Source organism: Triturus cristatus, chromosome 7, assembly GCF_964204655.1.
Source record: "Triturus cristatus chromosome 7, aTriCri1.1, whole genome shotgun sequence".
NCBI lineage: Eukaryota > Metazoa > Chordata > Amphibia > Caudata > Salamandridae > Triturus > Triturus cristatus.
In genome coordinates, this window is record NC_140590.1 from 1,525,747,628 (window position 1) to 1,525,774,244 (window position 26,617).

Here is a 26,617-nt window from a genome sequence, read left to right on the forward strand (position 1 = left end):
AAACTATTGAAGGTTCCTTGTTTTCCTACCAAGGAATCCATCGGAAACATGAGCAATTTACGAACTGCAAAACAAAAAACGTTGTCTATGGAATTGTATGTCCATGTCCTATGTTATACATAGGAAAAACCAATCAAGAGTTCCGACAACGAATCACTCAACATAAATCACGGATCAGAAAAAAAATTGAAACTGCTCCACTAGTCAATCATTGGCACACAAAATTACATTCAGAAAGAGATTTACGTTGGACGGTCATCTCAAAAGTAGAGAGAGACTTCAGAGGAGGAGACCTTGATTTGAAACTATCACAACGAGAAGCACTGCTTATTTTGAAATGTGATACGGCCTCTACAGGCCTCAATGAATTATCAGAAATTTTCAAACTGTAGAAACGCTCTTTCGGACCTTTTTCTGAGTCTCAAATGGGTTTATTTACACATCTTGAGCATTGAGCCAGCTTTAGACTACATCTCCCATAATTCAAGCTAGCTATTCCCAGCATACTGAGCGAGGAATATGTACCTACATGATGGCCGCCGGGAGAATCACCTTCCAGTCGGGGCCGGCAGTGAGCGAGCGAGTACACACATGGTGGTACAGAGACAACAGAGAAGGTAGGCTTTTTTCAGCACGATGCGTGATTGTGAAAAGTTAGATTAAATATCTCATCTAACAGACGCTTTCTGTCTCGTTACAGCTAATCATTTTCTGAACACAGTTTTTCACCACTTTCGGGCAAACATGGAGCAAAACGCGCTCCCGTAAAGGTACGCCCACATTCTTTATCAAGCGGATCTTGTAGATCTTACAGTACGAACGTTACTAATGATCGACCACTGTTTTTTAGAGACGGCTCCCCACTGTTTGCTTACTAGTAAGGACGCAAGACACGTTCTTTTGTACACCGCGAACCCCCAGCGAAAGATCGCACTGAGTAAGTTTTACTGTAAAATGTCATATTTTATCAACAATGGACTGAAGACATGACACCTTATTTTAAGTTGACAGTTATTTGCCTTGTCTTGTGGTTTGTTCCGCTTTAGAGCCACCTGTGGATTGACGCTTTGTAAGCCATTTATATACGACGCTGTATACTGGTAAGATGTTTGTAGTGGAAACAACGGTGTTGAAGCGCTTGCAAATTATAGAGTTTAGGTCTTGTTAACTAAAACATTTCCCCTCCTCTTCTTTTTTCTTGTTTTTGCAGTTGTTTTGGTCCTGATGAGAACCACAGAGATACGAGGTTTCGAAATGCGTAGACCAGCTGTTACTTGCCAAACAATTGTTTATATACATGGTTTTTGATAAAAAGTGCTAGCAAAATTGGGCATTATTGTGCATATTTATTTATTGGATTTGTTCATTTGATATGCACAACTAAATTGGATTTGTAATTTTTTTCTTTGTTTGGGTTTTGCTTTATTATTTTTTAATGTTTTGCTTCATTAAGGACGTTGAATGAATCTGTGGGGTTTGTGCAAGTTGTTGATGAATGGGGTATGAGGTATGATAGATGAGATACAAGTATGAATGGTAGGTAAGCCAAAAGTTTTGGCAGGTCATTGTTAGATTGCGGTATAATTCTTTTTTTGAATTTTATTCCATATAGACGTTTGTGGTGATTTGTACAAAAAATATTGTGGTCTTCAGACAAAAAAGTCAAAAATGAACTAAAATAAGGTTCGAAGAATAAACACTATTGATTAGTAACGGTGCAGATTGACTTCGAGTTTTTCCACCTGGCTGAAGTATGATGTGAATTTTTCATCAGTATTGGCATTTGGTGTTGTTTTTCCCGCACTTCTACACACAGCAGGTATGTTAGTTATTTACTGATTTCCATCTCGCCGCGCCTTTCATTTTATTTTATCTCCGCTCCGCTTTCAATTTAAGGAGTGGCTGTCTGCCGCACTTCTACACACAGCAGGTATGTTAGCTATTTTCTGATTTCCATCTCGTTTACTAGTGGTTATGGTATCTAAAGATGGCAGCTGAACCCGTTTGACTCCGATCATACACCTCGTGCTTCTTCTGTGTCAGTGATCTAGGCTCTGCTTAGAGGATAGCTCTTACACTGCTGCAGATGGCGTTCAGGAGCCTAGCTTATTTCTTCGCAGAGCAAGTCAGCGTTTATTGGCTTGTAGTTTCTACAAGCCACATAATGGATATGGCAGCTGTGTGCGAGGATTCTGTGGATACCCTCTAAACTGTGCAAGTCATAGCACTAATCGCAGTAGCACTAATCGCAGGCTGTCGTTATCATAAGATTATTTTGACACAGCTGGTGTGATTATGTGCTCACTGCCATATTGAACACTTGTTTTGCTTTGCCAAGGATCAGCGTGGCACGCCGTGTTTAATTTCCGCCCTCTCAATGCTGTAGCACATGGCACTGCTTGCACTTCACTTAATCTCCCCGGCATCCCCCAACAACACTTCCCACCCAGGACTGTGCATTTAAATAGCCACAGGCGTTCCCAGCTCTATTTAGAAAGGGCGCAGCTTCACCTAATTATGGGGCATATCAACAAGGGCTTTATCTCTGCTTTTTTGGCTTCAAAAGCCAAAAAAGCAGAGATAAAACTAGCGCCCTATCAACAACAGGGTGCTAACACGCAAATTTGCATGTTAGCACCCTTTTACTCTACGCTTTCCCTTGCATCTCTAATGAGATGCAAAGGGGGCGTTCCAGAGTAAAATAATAGGAGAAATGTCGCTAAGCGACATTTCTCCTATTATCAAGAATGTCGCTAACCCTGTTAGAGACAAAAAAAGCAGCGCTAACCGCGGTTAAAGCTACTTTTTTACGTCTGCTAATTTTCAGACTTAGCCATGATATCCTATGGAAGGAGGATATCATGGCTAAGTTTGCCTGTCCCTATCAACAAGGAAACGTGTGATTATCGCTGGGTATCCAGCGATAATCTCACGTTAGCCTGTTAGCGTGTAGATTTTTATCGCTATTGAGATAAGCGTTGCTAATAGCACGCTATCTCAGCGATAAAATTTCACGCTAGCCGGCGATAATTATCCAAGCGCTAAGTGCGCTTTGCTATAATTATCGCCGGTTGTTGTTGATATGCCCCTAAATTACTTAGTAAGAGCACTGCTCAGGTGGCTTCTTCTTTAACATCATCTTGGACTCTGCGGGCCAGATTTACAAGCCCCTTGCGCCACTTTTCCGTCACTTTTCCCAGACGCAAAAGTGGCACAAGGGGCTTGTAAATCTGCCCCTGCATCTTTTTACTTTGCCAAAAGATCAGCGCAGCAAACCGCGGTTCATTTTAAAGCATGGTCCTTTCAGGGGGCGGGGGGGGGTTGCTTCAACTTCATTTAATCACCCTGCGCCTTCCCCCAACTATACTTCTCACTCCAGAGCCACAGCCATGTCGAGCTGTTTGTGTAAAGGGCAGCAGCTACATGCTACAAGTAAGTGACTTTACTATTTAAATAAGAGCACTGCCTGTCAGCATGTTTGTTTTCCTTGCCACCCTTTTCTCACCGTAGCGCTGCTTTCACTTCACAATCTCCCTGTACCTTCCCCCAACAACACTTCCCACCCCGGACTGTGCATATCATTGTAAAATAGCCGCAGGCATTTCCAGCTCTCTTTCTAAAGGGCGGCAGCTACAGCTAATTACACTACACATTAAATAAGAGCACTGCTTTGCAGCTGAGCTCTCACACAGGGTGCGTTGTTGGGGTTGCGTAATAATATTTCCCCTGTGACATGTTTCTGTGGGGAAGTGTCAAAGTCAGTAATAAAATAAACATTCCAAGACAGAAAGTACTCAGTATAAAAACATTTGATTTTTAAAACGCATCAGCAAGAATTACCAATTTGAAAAAGGAACAAGCATTGGCACAGCCAATAGGTCTTGCTTTTGGGACCTTATAAGTGTTTAGCCATGCAACAGTTGATGTTGTTGCACAAAGAATATTGTGCTGCATAACTAAATACTTATAAGGTCCCAAAAGCGAGACCTGTTAGCTATGCCAATGCTTGTTTAAAATGTACCTTCCTTCGTTGCAGCACCTTATTCTCCATAGTTCTTGGTGGCTTTCCCTCACTTCCTCGGTCCGCCACAGCTTTGACGTTTGCTGCGGAGGGAAGTGAGGTTTCTTTGTATTCTCCCAAGACTCTCTTCTGGTGGAATGGTGTAGGCTGCGCTCTAGTTGATTTCCGACCCAGCCTATTTCAGGACATGCTGGGTGGGACGCGCAGCGGTGAGTGGACTGTTTCTGACAGAATCACCTTGTGCTTCTCTTTTGTTTAACTCGCTGCTATGAGCCCTTGATTTTATTGTTGTGTAGGTACTATGTTTTAAACGTTGTAGCCATTATCTTTTAACCTTTTTAGAATTTTTAAACCTTTTTTAAGATGTACCTTCCTTCGTTGCAGCATCTTATTCTCCATTGTTCTTGGTGGCTTTCCCTCACTTTGTTGGTCTGCTGCGGCTTTGCCGTTTGTTGCCAAGGGAAGTGAGGATTCTTTGCATTCTCCCAAGACTCTCTTTCGGTCGCAGGGGGTAGGATGTGCTCTAGTTTATTTCTGACCCAGTCTATTTCAGGGCATGCTGGGTCGGACGCGCAGCGGACACACGCAGCGGGCGTGCCGCCGGCGCACCAAAGGCAAGCCCATCTGCACCCGTCTGCGCCTGACTGCGCCTTGCGCCAGGAACCCTGGCCTTTTTAGGGTAAATGAGAATAAAAATGATATCTACACAAGGAAAGAGCTCTTAGATCTACAACGGTGGGATCTCCTCGCTGCCTTTTTGTGGACCTGGAGGCCCCTGCTGATTTTCAGTTCTATTTTTGTCCCTCCTGTAATTTCCGTCTGCCTCAGTTAGACGCTGGCAGTGTTTCGTAGAGAGCGTCGCTTACGTGTCCCCTCATCATGACCACGCACTTTTGGGTTTTCTCATTAACGCTAGATCCCTCATTAAAAATAAGATTGCTTTCAGGGACTTTGTCTCACTTCGCAAGGCAGATTGGGTGTTTGTTACCGAGACTTGGGCAAGAGATTGTTCAGGTCCTGATCTTGTGGATGCAATTCCAGCTGGATATGCCCTAGCTAGATTCGATAGGGTAGGCAGAATGGGAGGGGGCATGGGCATTCTTTACAAGGATGCCTATACCTGTCGTACTGAGCCACTTACTACATCTTCTGATACGTACCAGGCATTCTATTTGTCAATAAAAATTCACCCGACTGAAAGCTTTACTGGTGTTGTTACTTATTGGCAAACCGGACCGCGATCATCTTTTAGTCAGGACTTTAGCAATCTTTTAGAACTGTATTTGGCAAAACCCAATCTCACCCTGTTGGGTGATTTTAATTTTCATCTGGATAAAGCCTCATGTAAAGATACTCAAACCCTCTTGGAAACTCTGGGTTGTTGTGGATTGTCACAGCTGGTCTTGAGCCCCACCCATGTGGCAGGACATATATTAGATGGCATATTTTCTAACGATTTACGAGTCAAAGTAGGAGAGCCCGTACCCCTCTCCTGGTCAGACCATTATGCCATTCCTTTTAATTTCCAGACTTCGGTACTAGGGGGCTGATTATGATGGCGGAAAGACCGCCACCGCAGGGCCAGCAGTGGCAACCGCCTGCCCTGCGGTGGCGGTCCTTCCTCCGTCAAATGAATATTTTCCACCGCCAGATTAGGATCTCGGTGGGAACAGGAATGCATCCCCTGCAGACGCAAAGACCGTCCGTCACCAGCAATCGTCCCGATTGCCTGGCAGACGGCCCAGGGAGCCCAAAATGGTGGCGGTGCCTAGCAGACACCGTCCACCAGATTTGATGGCAGTAAAGACAGTGTTTCCATGGCTGCGATGTCACCATGGAAAGGCATATGGTCTTTTGCCACGGGGCCCGTTGCGGGCCCCCAGGGGGTGGTGGACTGGACTATAGGTACCCCCCCCTACATTGCCATGCCCAAGGTGGCAGGCACCGTGCAGTGACTGCCACGTTGTGCATGGCAATGCAAGGCGTGCATCTTTGGCATTGCGGCTAGTGCTGCCTACAGCACTGTCCGCCGCAATGTTAAAGATGTGAATGCGACCGCCACCCTAATTGATGGTGCGTGACCGCCGCACCACTGCCGGACGGTCCCAGCACCGCTAGGGTGCCCGCCATCCTAATACGGCCCTTAGTGCTGTCCCCGCCAAAAGCAGGGTAATAGAGAAAAAGAGAAATCTTAATCTTGTCAGTAAAGAGGCTCTTCTTAACTTTTTAAAAGACTATCAGGCTCCCATGTATTCTGATGCTAACTCAGTGGCTGGTGATCTCTCTAATTGGCTTTTAGCAGCCATGGATACCTTAGCGGCCCTTAAGGAGCATTACGCAGCAGGGAAAAAGCCGTTTGCCCCATGGTTCTCCGAAAGACTTAGACATTTGAGGCAGTCCTGTCGTAAGCAGGAAAGGTTATGGCATTCAGACCTCAGTCCTGCGGGTAGAGAGCTACACAAACTACGCCTGAGGGAATATAAAATGGCCATTATGGAGGAAAAGGTAGTATTTTACTCAAAGGCTACTGAACTCACTAAATCTCCTAGAGAGCTTTTTAATGTTATTGATTCGCTTGTTTCTCCTCCTGTCTCTGATTTGATGGACACATCTCAGGAGCTCTGCGATAAAATGGCTCATTTTTTCCGCACTAAAATCATGGATATATACTCCTTGTTGGAAATTGCTAATGTTGAGAGGGCCCCATCAGTTTTCATAAATCCCTCTCACCTTTATTCTAACGACTCCGCAACGACGGAGGAGTTACCTAAGCTTCTCACCTTCCCCCCCTGTCTCCAGAGTACCTCTTAGGGGGGATGACTTCCGGGTCCCCGGTGGAGTCATGCCCTTTGAAGATCCTGAAAATAGGAAGAGAAGTTATTGTCCCCCACCTTACCTTAGCACTTAATACAGGTATTCCAGTGGGGCAGTACCCCATCCCCTGGAAGACTGCAGTGGTTAGTCCTCTTCTAAAAAAATCTTCTCTGGATTCAGCGGAACTAAAGAATTATCGCCCCATCTCCCTGTTACCAGTTCCAGCCAAACTTTTGGAGAAATATTTTAATTCTCACCTCAGTTCCTATTTCAGGGAGTACCAGCTGCTTGATGTCTCACAGCATGGCTTTAGATGTGAACATAGTATGGAGACAGTGTTAACCTCGGTATTTGACAACATTCGTCTTCAGGTTGATGCAAGACACACCACGCTGTTGGTTCTCCTTGAACTGACCGCAGCCTTTGATAGCCTTTCTCATTTGAGACTGGTGGAACGGCTCAAGGAGATAGGGATTGGGGGCATGGCCCTCAAGCTACTTACCTTCTTCCTCCGTGATCGTGCTCAGATTGTGAAAATAGGTCAATTTTACTCAGCTCCTAATCATTTGGGGGCAGATTTACAAGCCCCTTGCGCCACTTTTGCGTCATTTTTAACATAGTAAAAATGACGCAAAATTGGAGCAAGGGGCTTGTAAATCTGCCCCTTGGTATGCGGAGTCCCGCAAGGCTCCTCTCTGAGCCCGACCCTTTTTAATATTTATGTCGCCCCACTGGCAAGGGTTGTAAGATCATTTGGATTGGAGGTACTGTCCTATGCTGACGACACGCAAATCATGGTGTCTATTACTCACAGCATTAGGGAATCTGCTACGAATTTTAAAAATTGCATGCAGGCGGTCTCCTCTTGGATGGTTGGGAACTACCTTAAACTTAATGGGGAAAAAACAGAGGTCCTGATCTTTGGAAACCAACAGAATATCTGGTCTAGTGACTGGTAGCCAGATACGCTTGGTTGCTGTCCTTACCCTGTATCCCATGGTAAAAATCTAGGGGTCATAGTGGACAACTCTATCTCTCTGAGTCGGCAGATTAATAGAACGGTTTCCACATGTTTTGGGATCATTAGGATTCTCAGGAAAATCTCCCATTTCCTCTCTTTTGTCTCCCGAAAGCAGGCGGTGATTGCCTTAGTGATGTCCAGACTGGACTATTGTAATGCCCTCTATTTGGGCATTAACAAGAGCCTGGTTCGTCGTCTGCAGCTGGTGCAGAACGCAGCAGCAAGGCTGGTGATGGATCTTCCAAAATACCACTCAGTCTCAACCTCCCTCAGAAAGCTGCATTGGCTTCCTTTAAATCGAAGAATTTAGTTTAAAGCACTATGTCTTACCCACAAGGCTATTTATGGCCTAGGCCCGAATTCTATTAAAGGCACTTCTGGTGGTATGTCCCTGCCAAGCAGCTTAGGTCAGCTAGTAAAAATCTGTTGGTAGTTCCAAGGTTTAAGAAGACCAGATGGGGAGGCAGGGCGTTTCCATTGCCGCTGCCAGGCTATGGAACTCCCTCCCTGGACAAATGTCTCACTCTCTTTTCCGCAAGGCTTTTAAGACCTGGCTCTTTACAGAGACGGCAGTTCGAGCTCTTCTTTTCTCTCTGTATGACAGTCCCTTCTGCAGCGCGTTGACGCCTCTGGGCTAAGTTTGCGTTGTAGAAATCTAATATTCATTCATAGTTGTAAGTCCATTTTTTGTAGGGTTATATTTATGTTAGGTAGATATTCTGGTAGCCTACGTTTTGAAATCTGCTTTACTTCTATGTTTCACATGCTACCACTATGACTAGTAAATTTCATGTTTTAACTATTTTTTTTATTGAAGACCGGAAACCAGCTCGACGTATATATACAGAGTTACAATTATGAGCCTCATTACGTTATCGGTCGGAAAGGCTCCGAATGCCATTCGGTTTGACCCAATCCGTGTCGGAAGCCATGTTTCCGACCGACTTGGAAACATTTCAGACCGATCGATTACGATATAAGGTAGTCAGTAGGTCATTCCGAATCGGTTCCGACCTGCATTCTGAGAGTCTGGGTCGGTCGGAGCGGAATCGTAGAGCTCTAAGGGCCACGTTTCCGACCAACCGATTACGATGTCAGATTCCGACAGCCATTCCGACTCAGTCTGTCTGACACGTATTGGCTGCCAGAGGCTGACTTTGGGGGCCCGTAGCAGGCGCGCCTTCACTCGGAGGCCTCCAGGTGGGGCCTGTGGGGGTACCCATGAGTCCCCTCTTTCCAACCATGCACAGGGTTTTCCGCACCCACCCATATTTTCAATGGGAGCCTGTGTAGTCGGTCGGAACACAGGCTCCCATTGAAGTCAATGGGAGTCTGACTGAACGGTGTTCGGAACCATCATAATCGGTTGGCCGTACTCCCCGGACCAGAGTCGGTCAGAAACCATTCTGACAAGGAGTCGGTCAGAATGCTTTCCGACCGACATTGTTATGAGGCCCTATGTTTTAGAACAAAAGATAAAAGAGCTTGTTATGCTATGTATAGCCCCAAACCCCTCCATTTACCTCACAACATTATCTCTAGAATCCTGCTCAGCAGTGGGACTTTAATGTGAAATGGAAGGACCAAAATGTGTTCTAAAAATTAATATGACAAACAGTCTGGCGGTGATATTGTAGGTGAGCGATTGGAAAGGGCCTAAATTAATCCAATTAAACATGATGTAAAATCCCATACTTACCAAGCTCAGTGAGTTGAAAATTCAGGGTCATCACAGAAGACACTTTTTTTTCGATCAGAGCTGTACATCCTACAGGGACTAGGGAAGTGTTGGCTGAAATACAAAAAACACAGGGGAAAAAAACGCTGTCAGGTGCCTTTGTTATACGGAAAAGCAAGCCAAGAGCAAAGTCTTCGATCGTTAATGGCGCTCGTTCAAAGGAAACACATGCTTGAGAGCTCCCGAATTTACAAAGAGCTTTGCTGCTGAGATCGACCTGCATTATTCAACACACCTGGCAAAGAGTTAATTCCAGCAGGTGGTCAGAATAAAAATAAAGCATTTCTGTTTCAATCCATAAGTGGGTCTTGTTCTCGCGCGCCACGCGCGCGCAAGAACAGTCGATGTTCTCACCCAGCCAATCCTCTGAAATGTATGAACTATAAGCGCGCGCGTAAAAGGTGGCAGTTTGCTTTAATTTGATGTTTTTGTTCTGGCCCTGGTTGCGGATTCGCGCCTCGCCTGGCAGCGGAGCGTGTTGGCTGTCAGTTTGCTGATGCCATGCCGGCCCCCACGACAGCAGAGCTGTCTGCAGCCATCATAAAGAACGAAAACAATTTAAAAAAGCATTTTGGCTGCAATGTCTGTGTGTCTAGGAGACGGGAACGCAGATTTAATCAGTGATGCGTAAAACACCTGAGTGCCAAACGAACACCTGTAAGGCTCATGCTAATAATATTCCTCAACAAGGGCAGTTTTTTAAAGACAGTCATATTTTATGATTCAGAAAAGCTTGCACTGAAGAAATTTCTTCAGTCAAACTCGCTTCTTAAACTGGTACGAGGTGTGGTGGCAGGAGCTAAAGGAAGGTGTCTGAGTTTCTGGACAATAATCCAAAGACAGACCCAAGAATTAAGGGGTTGTGAGAAAATTGGCACTCCCTTTGAAAAAGTTAAGAATGTTCTAGTTCCATGATTTTCTAATAGCCAGAACCATTAAGGGGCATATTTACAAGCCCATATCGACACCACAGCGTCACTTTCAGTGATGTTGTGATGGCGATAGGGGCCTCGCCTTATTTACAAGGCAACGCTCACTTGTAAATAAGGCCCCCTTTCACACTGTGTTTAGTGTGAAAGGAGAGGGCAATGGGTGTTGTGGTAGCCGTTCCGCCGCAACAGCTTTTGATTTTGACGATACCCCCCGATTTACAAGGGCAGAGTAAACAGGGCGCAGCGCCAAAGTTAAGAGCAGGGAAAACCTGGTCTTAAACAGGCAAAATGAGGAGAAATGCTTTTATTTCTCCTCGTTTTTGCTGTTTCCATGTGTGCTGCCTTGTGAAGCACACATAGAAATAGCAAACTGCCTATGATTGTTTATGTGCAGGAAAATCCCCCTTCCTGCACATAAACAATCATTTACAAAAAAAAAAGCAGTTTTACAACTTCTATGTGTGCTGCATTACGCAGCACCCATATAAGTTACAAAACAGCATTTAAAGATTGTTTATGTGCAGGAAGGGGGACCGTCCTGTTCATCAACAATCTTCCACTCAACACAGGCACCCTTGCACTGTGGTTCAAGTGTGCCTGCGTTGGTGCTAAGCAGTTACAGTTAGCGCCATCGCAGGGGGAAACACAGGGTTGCACCATATTCTAGTAAATATGGTGCAGCCCTGCGTTTCTAAAGTGACGAGGCGTGTCATTAGCCTTCTTGGTTTAACGAAACGCTTCGCCACTTTATTGCAAATATGCCCCTAGGTGGCAAACAAAAAGTGCAAGCACACAGAAACTTCACCGGCACCCACATGTGGCCGAGTGTTGACTAAATGATGCCTACAGTGGGACCATGCAGCCAACCTTAGCCATGGCTCTCTTGTTAGTATTGTGTGGTTAACAAGGAACAGCAAAAGGAGTCCAAGGAAAGCCATTTCCAGCTATCGGGCACCTACAGCAGGTAGATTATTGGCATAAGGGTATAATTGGTCAAAATTTGCAAGCCACAAGAGAGAATCTCTAATATGAGTTCATGATGAAGAAAAGTTCCACTCACAATGGGAGCTCCTAAAGCTGAAGGACTTATTTGTTAACATTTTGCACAGTATGGCACACAATGTAACACGACACAAAACGGAGCGTCAATTTCTAACCATTTTAAAGACCTGTGGGCACAGAATTAAGTGTGCCAGATGTACGACTGTTTTTAGTGGTCGCCATTGGAAAATTGGGCCTAAAAAGGGTTGTAGTATGAACAAACCCTATTTTGTGAGTCTGTAACCTATTACCGACTCGCGAAATGGGGTTTGCAAGTCGCTATTAGGAACGGGCGTGCCAAGGGCGTCCCTTGCTAATAGGGAGTAGCACTGGTATGTACAATTGTTTAAACCCATTCCCCTTTGTGAATGTATGTGGAAATATTTTTTAAGAGCAGGCAGTGGTAAGTAAAAATGAAAAGAAACATGTTATTTTTTTTTCTTTTAAACGCATCCCTTTTTCTTTTGAGTTAAACGGGCTGCATTTGAAAAAATAATTGCTTGATTTAATAAGCAAACACAGACATTGTAGTCTTCTGTCCCCAGCAGGCCACCATCCCTGTGTTCTTGCCCATTCCCAATGGGTCACAAATTACGACCAGCTTCATGAATATTAACGAGGCAGGTAATTTGAGTCTCCTTTGGGAATCACTAAATGTGAATTAAGACACATTAGTACACTCTGTTTTGCGAGTCGCAAATTGCGAGATGCAAAAAATCGCAATTTGCAACCCATAAAACAGAATGGCCCTAAATTTCACTGCATTTTGCAAGCGCACGCTCAACCTTAAGTAAAGAACCCAGGGAATTCTCTGAAGCAGCCTAAGTTCTAAAGCCCTACATTTGAAGGCACCTCTATTCAGCTCATTAAAAGCCATACGTTGGTGTAGTTAATTCTGCATTCCCCTATAGTACTGGGGTGTCTGCGGTGGCCAGGATGCTATTGGTCATGGTGCTTCAATTGAAATGTTCTGACAAAGATAACAAACTGAAATTGAATCGAGACTGCAACCTTTTTCTATCTAGGGCACCAAACAGTTGGAAGAGGCTGGATGGACTGTGGCCATCGGGTACTGACAACTTTTATGAGTTTTGAACCAGTGACAGAGAAACTAAATAGATGCTACTAGCGTAACCAACCGCCAGGTAAGACAATCTGCAAGTGTGTCTAGCAAGGGGTGTTGTAAGAAATTGGGTTATTAGATGCACAGGATGTGAGTCCTTCACAAGTAATAAGTCCACAATAGTCTTTTTATTGGGAACCAAGTATCCCATTCTATCCCTTGCCTCTCTCAAGGTGGCAAAGCAGAGCAACCCGAGGCTTACTCAGTGGAGGTGGTGTGGACTATTAACCAGAGTCCACTAGGATGCAACAATACACACATGACACACACACACTCTCTAAAAACTATTTATTAATTTACAAATACCCCCGTATTACATTACAACCTTAGTGGGTCCTGAACTCTGTAACCTCAATACCCCCCACTTATACCAGTTGCAAAATCTCAATATAAAGGAGTGTTATCAATAGGGCAGACCTACTGGCTTTGTCAGGCTGTCACCACATTGGTAAAAACAGCAAAATCATCATTCGACATTACACCACCATTAAAATCAACTGGCACAGTACCAATAGTCAAAAGCGTTCATTATAATGGTAAATGATGTATTGTCAACATCAAGAAAAGTAATAAAACAATTTAAATTCAAAACACGTCAGAGTCCTAATTAAATTGTACTGCAGTCATAAAACTACCCACCAAGGACTACCCTCTAAGCATTTCAGAGATCAAATGCAAAAGCTCCAACTCCAGGAGTGCTTAAAACATCAGACCAACCTTTACCCAGGGTCAGGGATTCAATCATCTGGGAGAGGTAGGGATGATGTTTTTAAAACATTGCTTGTGACTGCTGCACCTCCTGCAGCCCCCACACAACACATTGGTAAAATGTTGGCGGTGCCACAGCCCATCCTCGGCTACCACAAGCATCAATTTATGGTGCATTATGGGGCACTCCGTGGCCCGATTAATGTATTCTTGATGAACTGCTTCCTGCTTGCCTAAGACAGGGAGCAGCAGTGTTTTTGTTTCTTTTCCTTTTTGTTTTTCTCAGGTGTTCTGGTCCCACCCGGGACACCCACAGCTGGTAAGGGTCTTTGAAGGCTTCGGGAGAAGCCCAAGGCCCCCATGGCCCAGCCGGTTACCCGCATGTGCTGCATTCTTGTGCACCTCACGGGAGCCAACCCTGTTTTCCTGTCTCCCACACTGAGACGGCGACAGTGTGCTCCCGCTCACTGCTTGACACAGGCACAGGGAGATGGGGAGGCATACCGCATGATTAGGGATCACTTTCGAACTCAGGCTGCCTTGTTCTGTCACTGGACAATGTGGTCCCCTTGGCCACAATTTGGCTCCAGGAGGGGGATACACACATGCCTCCTCCCCTAGGGAAATTATAAAAATAACTATGCACCAAACCCAGGGAGTTATTGTAGAGAATACTGCAAAGTGCTATGCGTTCGATTTCTTCCTTTCCCCAAGGGGGTGGCAGATGTCACAGGCACGTTTCTCAGGCCCCCTGGGGTTGATTTTCATGATTTGTGGCTTATTTACCCTGCTGCTACCAAGAGCATTATTTTCAGGCCTCCTGGCCACTAGGGGTGTGCTTTTCATGTGGAGCTGGATTTGCTGACCCTCTGTGCCAGATATGTCCTCTTGGTGCTCTCTCTTGCTTGTGGGGCCATATTGCGCAGCCCCACAGCAGACAGCCCTCCCTGCCACACTCTCCAGGTACGAGAGCCCCCTGGCCTCTTGAAGGGCAACTGTGTGTCAGAGTCAAGGGCCAGTCCACAGAGGGTTTGAGGGAACTATCTAGGGTCCCCTAGCTGATCTATATCCCCAACTGATACTCTGGGGGCGCAAAGGATGCAGTTCCACTTGCCATGGAGAGACACATCCTAGTTCTGGGAGTCATCTGGAGTCAAACCCCAAAGTCCATCCTTGCACCGCATCAGGTGGCTTTTCCTTTCAGCTATGTATTCATTGTCGTTGCTCCCACGTCCAGTGTCTCCTCATCTGTCTCTCCCTTGTGCAGGGGTTTTTATGTGCAGATGGAAAGTTGTAGAAGTCAGGCACCCCTGGTCAATCCTAGGAGGCTGAATCATCACTCAAACCCTGTCCCAACCCTCATGGACAGCATCCAGGGACAATTCAATATAACAACTTCAAATTGCCTGAGGAAAGACCTCCCCTGAAAGCCCCAGCTCCACCCTTACCCGACACAGTTGCCTGATTCCTTCCTACCAAAATTTCGAAGATGAGCCCACCTGAGATCTGGCCTCCTCCTTTGTTCCCATATCTGCAATGATTCTGGAACTTGAAGACAGATCGTTTTTCTCTGCTCCTAATTAGATTATGGCCTTTGAATCACACTGCTGGGCCAAGTTAACTGATATGCTGGCCAGCAGGAGGATCAAAGGCTTCTCAATACAATAGGTCCATTTGACCGTGGTTATACTTGATCCTGGGAGAGGGAAGGTGGTGACAGAATCTGCATGTGTTAATTACTTTTAAAACTACACCTGGCATGAGACGGCTAAACCTCACAGGAACATAGGATGCTAACGAAACCTTTGGAGTCAGTCACAGGAAAGGCTCCCCTTTAAATGTTTGGAGAGAAGAGACCAAGTCAACTGTGGCAATTAGGTACGGGACTTATGCTCTTATGGAAGGTCTTTCAACACATCACTTGAATGAGTCTTCTTGGAAGATCTCAAAATGCTGTGGAGGAGGGCTGACTCAGGGGTGGAGTGATGATGTCACCCTATGATTGGGTAGAGGTGCCTATCTGCTTTGGACTGGTCTAAAGAAATGAGACCTACAAAAGGAGGAGGGGACTGACGTTGACAGACACAGGTGCCCTGCAAGTGCCGAAAGGAGGCTATGAGACCAGGGGGTTGCAAGCAGGGTGGGCACTCTACCATGAGGCCCTAGTGTTGCTGCTGAATAAGAGCCCGGGCCAGGAGAAATTTGAGGCCCCCAGACAGGGAGGTGGGTTGTAATTATTTTTCATGGTTTTCTTCAGAGGCTGATGTGGGCTATGTAGCAGAAGGCCCAGTTTTTTTCCTGCTGAGAGAGGGTATTGCACAAAGTTTCACAAGGGAACATGTATTTTTTATAGTTGGATTTGGGAAGGGTATTGGTTACTCAGAGGGGGGGGGGGTGAGTGGTAGGAAGTCAGGCATTTATTTTTTTATTTGGTGGAGATTAAGGGTATCTTGAGGTTGGTGGGGAATGGCAGGGTATTTTTAACATTTCTTTACATGCTATAAATGGCTCTATGATTATTCATTTGCCCATGCTTATTTGTTGGAGGCATGGGCAGAAGATTAGGGGGGGCTTTACACATCATAAACTTATAAACAGGTAATATGTGAATTATAAGGGGATGTTGCTTAACCAGCGAATCTGGCGGTGGCAATTTCCTAGTGCTCTGGCCTCACCTCTAACTATTCTGAAGACATCCTGTGGAATGCACACATTAACTACCAACAGCACTCCAGATCTCCCACAGCACTGAGCCTAGAAAGCAGCGGACAAAGTTTCGAGCATCTGGCTCCTTGGCCTTCCCAGCAAGGACCGTCTGAGGCAAGGCAGTCGTTGAACGGCAAGTGAGGGCAGGGCGGGGCGGCGGCTATACCCTCTCCTGATAAGCAATTGGACCTGAGACCCCTTCCCCTTGGGGTGCACAACACCCACCTTGACACCAGCCGGGGGTGGGGGAACCAACCGTAGCTGGTTTTACATGCTGCATCTGGATGTACGCTTAGCAGGCAGCCATCCCCATGTCAGCAAATTGCTCATGCTCTGTGCTACGAGAATCATGGCTATCGCTATTGTGGGCCGCTGCAGCTGAGGAGCTGTACCGCTAAGTGCCCGCACTGGTCACTGCATCGAGGATCGTTGTTATCACCTGCGTGGGCCACCGAGCACTGTTGCCACTGGGTGCCCGCCTTTAATCACCATCCCAGGATCATCGTGAGTGCACGCTGCGGACCGCTACAGCTGGGAGCTGTGGCCGCTGCGAGTCTGCCTGTCATCATTGCGGCTTCCTCACGAAGCTGCGTGCCGTGCCCCTTTAAACCTCAGGTACATTGTGCATCACCGGGTCGCCTAGACCCCGGCCTCAAACTAAGTTCGTTTCACGCGCTTTTGAGTGCTTTTATTGCTTTTTAAGTGAATCTATATTTACGTGCATTGTGGCTTCTTGATCGCTTTTGAGCCTTGTGTTAAGCCTATATAAAGATACTCATTTTTCTATAGCTACTTGTGTGGTGTCCCTTTGTAGTGTCTTCACTGCGTTATTGTGTATGGTCATAAATGCTTCACACACTGCCTCTCAGATAGGCCTGTCTGCTCGTGCTACGTCACCACAGGGGTTATCAAAGGGTGTAGCCCCCTTAATCTGACTTAGGAAGAAGGATCCCTATTTGGACATTGGTGCCAGCCGCTGCCAACTAGAGATCCCCATTTCTAACACTCACCTTGTGCCAATGATGTTTGATGACTGCTTCTACTCAAGGCACTGCTTCTAAAACCTCTATCTCTCTCTGGAAAAAAAACCCTCCGGACTGATAGCCTCTGTAGCTTCCTCTTCCTTGATTATAGTAGGCTTTAAAGTATCCACGGACGAAAGCGTGTCTCCACCTTCTGGCCATACAGTATAAATGGCTCCCTCAAATAACACCTTCCTCATCGAATTTTGATCTTTATCCAAAGCTGGAAAAGTCGATACATGCTTTCCAATGGACTTTATCATCCCCTCTCCAAATAATAGACCTTTTGCCTCTTCAGAGGATTTTGTTTTTGCTAAATCACCCAACTCAGGACTGATTTAATTTAATTTAATTTAATTGTGGGTTTATATAGCGCTAGAATCGACTCCCGGAGGAGTATCTCCGCGCTTCGACCGCTGGGGAACCCGTCCTGGCTCACCCTGAGAGATGGTCCCTAATGGGTATCTCTAAGGTGCGACCAAGCATCCCCGGCGGTCTGGGGGGGCCGTTGTGAAGATGAGGCAAGCTAATGCCCAGAGTTGCCGAGTGTGGTCCCTGACTGGAGTAGGCACCGAGGCGAGAATTATCGAGCCCGCTGACCCTGGTCCACGACCCTGCCGCGTCGGGAATCGAACCCTGGTCCCGGGCCGTCCTCTGCTTACGGGTCTGCCGCCTCTAACCAGTGAGCCACACCTCTCCACTGATGCGCATCAAAACAGCTTTTCTCCTTTCTGCAAATAGAACTGTATTTGCATTGCCCAGTAAGCATAGAGCACTCTGGATCCAGTCCCTTAGAATCTCAATATTAATATCTCATCTCTTCAAATAGCCTTCTCTAAGAGATCAAAAATCTCTGCCAGTTGTCTCAAGACATCCAACAACTTGTCCTCACATTGCTTCAGAGCCCATTCTAAACCTTTGTTAGAATCTCTCCCCATTTTAAACAACTAAGTAATTCGTTCTGGGGCCAGAGTTGTGGTCATCGTCTCTTTCTCCTCCACAACTTATCTGCAGCATTCAGCTCCCATAACATTCCTTTCGTCTCTCTTCAATGGTCTTTTAATTCGCTGCCTTTTGTACTCAGAGACATATTTCAACGGCCACCAATCTCAATCAAATAACGTTTGGCAAAAAGGATCCTATTCAGTCTTCTCATACATTACTTTTATGTCATCCAAATTTCAAAATTAATTTCCAGAATAATAATTAGCATCTAGATCAAAGACATATTTATCCCCTTCATGAACTTTTCCTCCTGTATTGGCATGAGTAAAAGCCCAATTTTTTACAAGATCCACCTACCTCTCTTGTATACCACTTCAGGCACCTCCCTTCTGTGATCTCCTTTAGACTCCAAGGGCCAGATGTAAGACCATCTACTTTTGCGAGTCGCAAATTGCATCCAATAGCGTCTCACAATTTGCGACTTGCAAAAGGGAATATACAATAGTGTCTCAGACACTGTTTGCGATTCACATTGAGGTCGCAAATTGCATGCCTCATCATGAGGCAAGCGCAATTTGCGACCCCATTGGGAATGGCTAGCACTCACAGGGATGGTGGACTGCTGTGGTCAGCAGAAAACCATGTCTAGACCTGCTTTTAAATAAAGCATTTTTTTTTTAAATGCATCCCGTTTTCCTTAAAGGAAAACAGGACGCATTTAAAAAAGAAAAATGAAACTTTTCAGTTTCTTTTTTTAGGGCAGGCAGTGGTCCCTGGGACCACTGCCTGCTCTTAAAAAATATTTTCGCACCCATTCACATAGGGAAAAGGGTTTCCTGGCGACCCCTTACCGTTTGTGAGTGATTTACCACCTACTTGAAGTAGGTGGTAAACTGTGAGTTTTTAGCGACCGCAAATGCAGTCACAAAACAATGGTACATACTGTTAGAAATGGGATTTCTGGTTGGCTAAGGCTTGCGCCAAAGTCAGGCAGAAACCACCACTCTAGTCAGGGCAAGGAAGTTACACGCCAAAGATAACCCCTGCTCACCCCCTTGGTAGCTTGGCACGAGCAGACAGGCTTATCCCTGAGGCGATGTGTAAAGCGTTTGCGCGCGCACCCAGCAACAACACCCAAGGCCCACCACAAAGGAAACTCCACACAAGGTATTCTATAAAAATAACCTTTGTATTATACACAACACATTAGATAAAAACACACACTTTACAATGTGCCAACAGGCACGGGCAGAATTTACAAGGGATTATATATACAGGGGACAGGGCCACATGGACCACTGTCAGGAATTAGCACTTTGTAGGAATAGCACTTAGAACGTAGGAATAATATTTGAGAACATAGCACACAATCACTGTAGCACTAAAAATAGAACATGTAGCACACAACCAGTAACTACTGGTATCAGAACGTACCACCTACGCAACCCTAACCACCTTTAGGAATACCACGCAGGGAACTAGGACCTCACTAGTACCACCTGTACTAGGGGAAAAACAACCACCTAAGTATCACTCTACCTGTAGGGGTCTAAGCACATAAACACAGGATGCATAAAATACATTTAGAGGTGTAAAGCACATGACGCATAAACACATTCAGAGGTGCAGGAAAGGAAACAAGAACACACTAGTATAATTACTACTAGTAAAACAATCTCCAATGCATAAACACAGTTTAGGAAGGAGAATATCATAAAGACATTGCGCAGACGCAAAAGTACATATATAAAAATCACCAGGTACCCTAAGGGAGGGCACAATACAGAAAAACTGTCCGCAGGCCAACTGGCCTCTCAGGATGCAGAAATACCCAATATACAGCGATATCAGGGAGCGACTATGCAGGCTGCGCAAGCCAGGCGCACAAGGCACAACCTAAACGTGGCAGCTGCCCACTAAGTGCTGGGCAGCTGTAGGGACTGGGGCCTGGGCACCTCTGGGCCCTTCGAACAATCTGTCGCCCTTGGAGCCTCTCTGGGCTCTAAAACAATGAAATGCCCCCTAGACAGCGTGGGAGCCTCGTGGGCTCTAGAACGATGTGCCCTCAACGTTGGAGCGCCTAGCGCTCTAAATACTCATGCCCCCTAGACAGCGTGGGAGCCTCGTGGGCTCTAGAACGATGTGCCCTCAACGTTGGAGCACCTAGCGCTCTAAATACTCATGCCCCCTAGACAGCGTGGGAGCCTCGTGGGCTCTAGAACGATGTGCCCTCAACGTTGGAGCGCCACTCGGGGGACTCTTAAATAGCAATGCCCAGTCGTTGGAGTCCTCTAGACTCTAAACAAATATGCCCCCAAAGCAATGTGGGAGCCTCGTGGGCTCCTTAACAGATTTTGGCCCCGAATGCTGGAGCGGCCCGCTGTCAGTTACGGGGCCGCTCTGGTACCACTACGAGAGCCCCCCTCCACTCACCGGGTTCCAAGGGAGGACTCCAGGCTCTTCGTAGCGCGGAGGGGCAGGCACCGACAATGTGCCTCGCGCCCCCTCCGCTCCCGCTCCGGCCGCACTCCTCCCGTCAGGATCCAGCGCGGGGTGGGCTCCCGCCTGGATGCATCGGCACTTGAGGACTTTGGCTGCAACCGCGCGGGGCTCCCTCAGCTCACGGGAGCCCCGGTCATCTCTGCGTCGTTCCGCTTCTCTCGGGGAAGCACGGGGTAGGCTCCCGTCCGCTTCCTGTGTTAGGCCACGCCCCTGTCCCTTCCGAGGCTGCCTGACTTCCTGGTTCGCCGCGTTCGTGGCTCGGGCCGGCGGCGGTGAAGCGGGGACAACGAGGGGTAGGCTCCCTCTTACTTGAGGTGAATAAACGGGGTGGGCACCCGATAACTAAATAATTAAATAAGCGGGGTGGGCACCCTCCAACGACCACCACAATGTCCCTGGTAGGGTGGGCACCTGCCAGGGGACTTCAGGATCGCCAAAGCACGGGGCAAATGCCGGGTGGGCACCGGTTTGTAGAATTAAAGCGCTCCTAGCGCTAAGGATAAAAAGTAGAGCGCTCTCAGCGCTAGAGGCCAATAAAAGCTCCCAGACGCTCTAGGGAGAATAAGCCCAAAGTCCAGCAATAAGGTCCTTCAAGAGCAGGGGGGCAAGGCTGGACCCAGAGCCAGCTCACTGGGCCTCCAGGCAGGGAGGTAATCCAAGTGGCGGTCCTCTGGTCCAGCAGCAGCAGCAGCCCCCCTCAGGTAAGATCCTGGCAGAGAACAGTTTCTGTGGGGACACAGCCCCATTTTTATACAGGCAAACCCTTTGTTCTGGGTTCAGGGTGAGGGGGAAAACCAGTCGCAGCTGGTTGGGGAGCACCCTTGATGTGCTCAGCCCCTCACTCTATTCACTGGCAGGGCTAGGGTCGTCAGTCGCACCACAGGGGGCGGGGCCAGCATTGTGTGTGGAAAACCCTGTCCTATTCAGGACCCAGGTGTACTCCTCCCACCCATCTAGCTGCTGATCTCCCCATTCACCACTGGGTGACTCATCCTGACTCTGGGGAATCCCTAGCCCGTCACATGACACGACCAGCCAATCACGCGACAGACACACTGCACACAGAAGTGCCCACTTCTAGAAGTGGCACTTCCACACTAGGTACATGCACGCCGCACACATCATCGCGCAGCATTCACTCCCACGAGTCCGCACATACCAAACTCGGGCCTGCACACCCCACGCATCAGGAACTACTAGGGACACATACATTCCCCATGCATTCCTATGGGAGGGCAGGCCTATCTCACCACATGCACTCAGAGCACGCACGCACTTTACCCTGGGACACAGGGAAAGTGCGCAGAGACCAAACAATTACCACACCAAGTCATCAGTAAAAAGAAAAAAAGTTCAGGGGTGAACCTGCCAGAAGGGCCAAGTCCAACACATACTATTGGCACTCCCTATTAGGAAGGGACGCCCTTGGCATGCCCCTTCCTAATAGAGAGTCGCAAACCATATTTTGCGATTCGGTAACAGGTTACCGACTCTCAAAATATGGTTTGTGCATAGGGCAGACCCAATTTTGCGATTGCAAACGGGACGAATTCCCACTTGCGCCTGCAAAAACTGTCGTACATCTGCCCCCAAATCCAGTACTTCCTGGTATCGCATCCACTGATAGATGTCTCTCATTCCTTTTATACTTACCTCCTAGACCTCTATTTAAAAGTTCCTCATCATCTGATAAAGACCAAAATTCATCATTGATAATAGCCCTTCTTTGGCTATCATCTTTCAAAACCAATCTCACTGTTTCCTTAACAGCCTCTTTTAATTCTTTTCTGACAATCTGTTTTACTCTGACCACTTGATTGCACTCACTATTCTCCACCATTCTTATGACGAAAGTGAATAATAAATATTTTCTTCTTAAAACCTAAGTAACCTTACTCTAACCCGCAACTTTACTCTCCATCCACACAATTTTCCTCAAATGTAAACTTCACCATTAAAATGCTTCTTAGCCATTCTGCTTCAGATGCCGACTGTCGAAATGTGAACATTTTGTGTGAATTTGGGATGGTGTCTGTTAGCCTCTGCTTTCTATTGTATATTACTATGTGTGACATGCTCGCCTCATTGGATGTGGGCCTGATGTATTGCGTACAATGATCATATGCAATTCCTTTTGTTTACTTGAAAATGCCAAATAAAGTTGTTAAACAAAACGCTCCTTAGCACGCTCAAATTCTGTCAGGGATGTTTGTTTGATAATCTTCAACAGTCTTTCCTCTAACCTCAGAGCACACGTCAAAAGCACGAGTCAAAATTCCTTTAAAAACACCTGCAACATGGTGCGTGCCTAAAGTGTCATGGTGCCGGACACAAAACACCATACACATGAATTTGTCACTAAGCATTTATTATAATTACGAAGGCCCACAAACAGCTGGGAGTAAGAAGAAGTGAAGTAACAGCCAGTGGGAAGACGAATGTCACGCCTTAACAGTGACGTGAGTTAAATAAGGATTCAGGGTTCCAAATGACGTAGGGTGTATCGACCAATTAGATGAAGCCTAATACAGTATACTTCATCACGTCTAGGTATACAACATCTCCCTTTCTAAAACAATAAAATTGAAATGCAATATAACCTCAACAAACATTTTGAAAACGCATAATATTATAGAGGTGGTAACCTCTATCCTCCATTACATCCAAATTCTAAATTAATAAACAATATAATCTTTATACAAGTTTGGAAAACTAGATACTCTTCCAGAGGTGGCGCATGTACCCCCATCTATTTTAGAAGAAGGAGCCTCACTCTTTAATGCAATACTGTTACTTGTGTCTTCGTCATTCAGGACGATTGCCCCTTGCATCTCATCTTGGGATACATTTTGACTATTGCCCTTACACTCCTCCTCAGAACCGTGATGTGCTAGTGGCCTTGCACTTTCACTAACTTTGGAAGGACCGGATTTCTGTTTCTCATTTTTCGAATGAACAACAGATCCAAATACCTCATTTTCCCTTTCACCAAAGTTATACCATATGTTGCTGTGTTCACTGTTCGAACCTACACTGCCTTCTTTGAGTATCAAGTCTTTCTGGTTTTCTTTGAGTTTGATGACATCGGATTTGTGCCTCCATCCTAACTTTTGCAAATGAACAGAACTATTAGATACATCCATCACTTCTTGAGGCTCATAATATTTAGATTCTCCTTTAAATTTTACAAAAGGTTTCTTGATAATCACCCAGTCACCAATTTGAATGTCCTTTATGGTTGCTCTATGAATCTTATCATGGTACTCCTTAGACTTTAACTGATGTTCTAATATTCTTTCTTTTACTTTAAGCTGAGAATCCTGCACTTCAACCACTTTAGAATTTATTTCACTTTGAATTGTGAACTTAGGGTTCGTCCAAGGAGAATTCGGAATTTGAACTAATTGCATTTCTTGAACACGAGGCTTCCAATGTTCGTCAGATCTAAGACAAATTGCACAACTAACTACAAACATGTTAACATCAGAGTCCAAACCTGGCCACCAATAATGATGCTTTAACAATTTTTTAGTCATAGTTGAACCTAAATTGCTTTTGTGTGCCTGATCTATTAAATTTCTTCTTATTTTTGTTGGTGGAACTAATAAATCCCCCCTTAGGAGAAAACCATTTTCAATACATAGTTCATCTGCAACTTGAACATACGTTTTGAGATCAGCAGATACATTTCTAATTGGAGGCCATTTACTCAATATATATTCCTTAACTTTGATAAGCACTGGATCATAATCTAATACATTCAACCATTCAGCTTCATTACAAACTTGTACTGATTGATTGAAATCACTAACACAAGACACAACCCATTCAGTGTTTTCATCGACTCTGGGTTCAGTAATGTTCAAAGGTAAGCGAGACAAGAAGTCAGCTCTTACATTGCATTTACCGGAAATATGTTGTATTGAAAAATTGTACTCTTGCAGTTTTGCTAATAACCTTACCAACCTTGCTGATAAATTGCCATTTCTCCTGCCATAACCATCCATTAAGAATGTTAATGGTTTATGATCAGTAATCAACTCAAACCGTTTTCCCCATAAGTACATTTTGAGTTTTTCTACGGCCCATACACAAGCCACAGCTTCCCTTTCTATTGTACTATAATGAACTTCTGCTTCTTGCAATCGTCTAGAAATGAAGGCTATAGTGTGTACATTACCTTTAACCTTCTGTGTGAACACAGCACCAATGCCAACTGAACTTGCGTCAACTGTAACAATGTTGATACCTTCAGGATCATAAGGTTTTAATGAAGGAGCAGAGACAATAGCATTTTTGATATTAGCAAATGCATCATCTTGAAATTCAGTCCACAAAAACCTTTCCCCTTTGCGTAACAATATGCGCAAAGGTTCGACAACCTCGGAGTAGTTTTCAATAAAACGTGAATAGAATTCACTGAGACCCAAAAAGGATCTTAGAGATTCTTTTTCATTTGGTACAGGAGCATCAGTAATGGCTTTAATTAAATCGAGTTTTGGTTTAATACCCTCACCACTAATAACGTGGCCTAAATACTCTATTTCTGGTTTTACTATTTCTGTTAAATGTACAAATTACTTAGTAACTTGCCTGAAAATAATTTTCTGTGGACATCATAACTGCTACCGGCCAGAAACGTCAGTTGATGCAGGCCTTTCACCATCATACAGCATCCCATCCTCGTCGCCAATTAAAGTGTCATGGTGCCGGAAACAAAACACCATACACATGAATTTGTCACTAAGCATTTATTATAATTACGAAGGCCCACAAACAGCTGGGAGTAAGAAGAAGTGAAGTAACAGCCAGTGGGAAGACGAATGTCACGCCTTAACAGTGACGTGAGTTAAATAAGGATTCAGGGTTCCAAATGACGTAGGGTGTATCGACCAATTTGATGAAGCCTAATACAGTATACTTCATCACGTCTAGGTATACAACAGTGCCCAATACAAAGATGGCATCCCACTGTTTTCAAATGGCTGTAGCCTGCAAGGGCTACTTTGCCCTTACTGAAACGCGCAAACTTGAGAGAGCTCGACTTGTGTCAGTGCAGAGGCCAAATTTCTCTAGAAAGATCTGCTACGCGGGGTGTGCCCAAACAAAAGATAGCCACCTGCTGTACACACATGTTTCAAGCCTGTCAGGGCAACTTTGCCCTCTCCTGAATGCACAAACTGTAGAGCTCGAGACACATTTCAAAGCCAGCTCTGAAGCCGAGGATCGTTACCAACAACCCTTAAACTGGTATCTTTCTAAAATATACATATTTTTAACTTAAAACCTTACCTGAGTCTGAATATACATATTAAACTCTAGATGGTCTTTTTAAATAGACGATAATCGACCTTCCTAATTAACAGGAAAAAACGTAACCATTATTTTAAACACATAATAACTGTACACCACACATACTATCCCCTACAAAAATGTCACTCATACGAATTCATACTTTGAATTGAACTTTATCACTTGACAACTCTCACAGAAAAAATTAAATACCCCAAATAAACAGCATGTACTTATCTGCTCAGAAGCAAAAGTTTTGGGATTATATGGATTGAAGTGTTCGGTTTGGTTTATGAGTCGTACAGTGTTCTTTTCTTTGAACTTTGAAATGTTTGCTGCTTAGAAGTGGTAAACAAAAGGTTAATGCATAATGCTAGCTTCTTGTCTTGCCAAAAAAATCAAGCCTTACTGTACCTCATGTGATACAATGCTTTGGGATGGTGCACTGTAGACTCTGCTGTTCCCATATTGTAGACTTCTGTGATTCAATAACTAAAGGAACCATCAGAAACCTGTAGGGATTCACTTGCGGCCACTTTGTAATTCTAACACACTAACAGAAGCAGCCACAGACAGTCATCTATAATTCTTATAAGATCCCAATATTTCATCTGCATGGTACAGCTTAAACCTCAGTCATACTCCAATAATACATGTCACATTCTCCAAAATTGCAATTTTTGCAAAACTGTATTTTAGTTGAAGTGTCCCCACTTAACTCTCACTCTCCCTGTACCGGCTGTGTGAGAAAG

General features: G+C 45.4%; 1 protein-coding gene across 2 annotated transcripts in view; it reads right to left on the bottom strand.

The window, feature by feature from the left end:
• Positions 1–26,617, bottom strand: part of ZBP1 (Z-DNA binding protein 1) — a 208,640-nt gene that overhangs the window by 115,357 nt on the left and 66,666 nt on the right. For both annotated transcript variants that reach the window (XM_085619293.1, XM_085619294.1), the window contains exon 3: positions 9,556–9,648. In XM_085619293.1, coding sequence (XP_085475419.1) covers positions 9,556–9,648 — 93 coding nt within the window. The remainder of the gene's footprint in view (positions 1–9,555; positions 9,649–26,617) is intronic.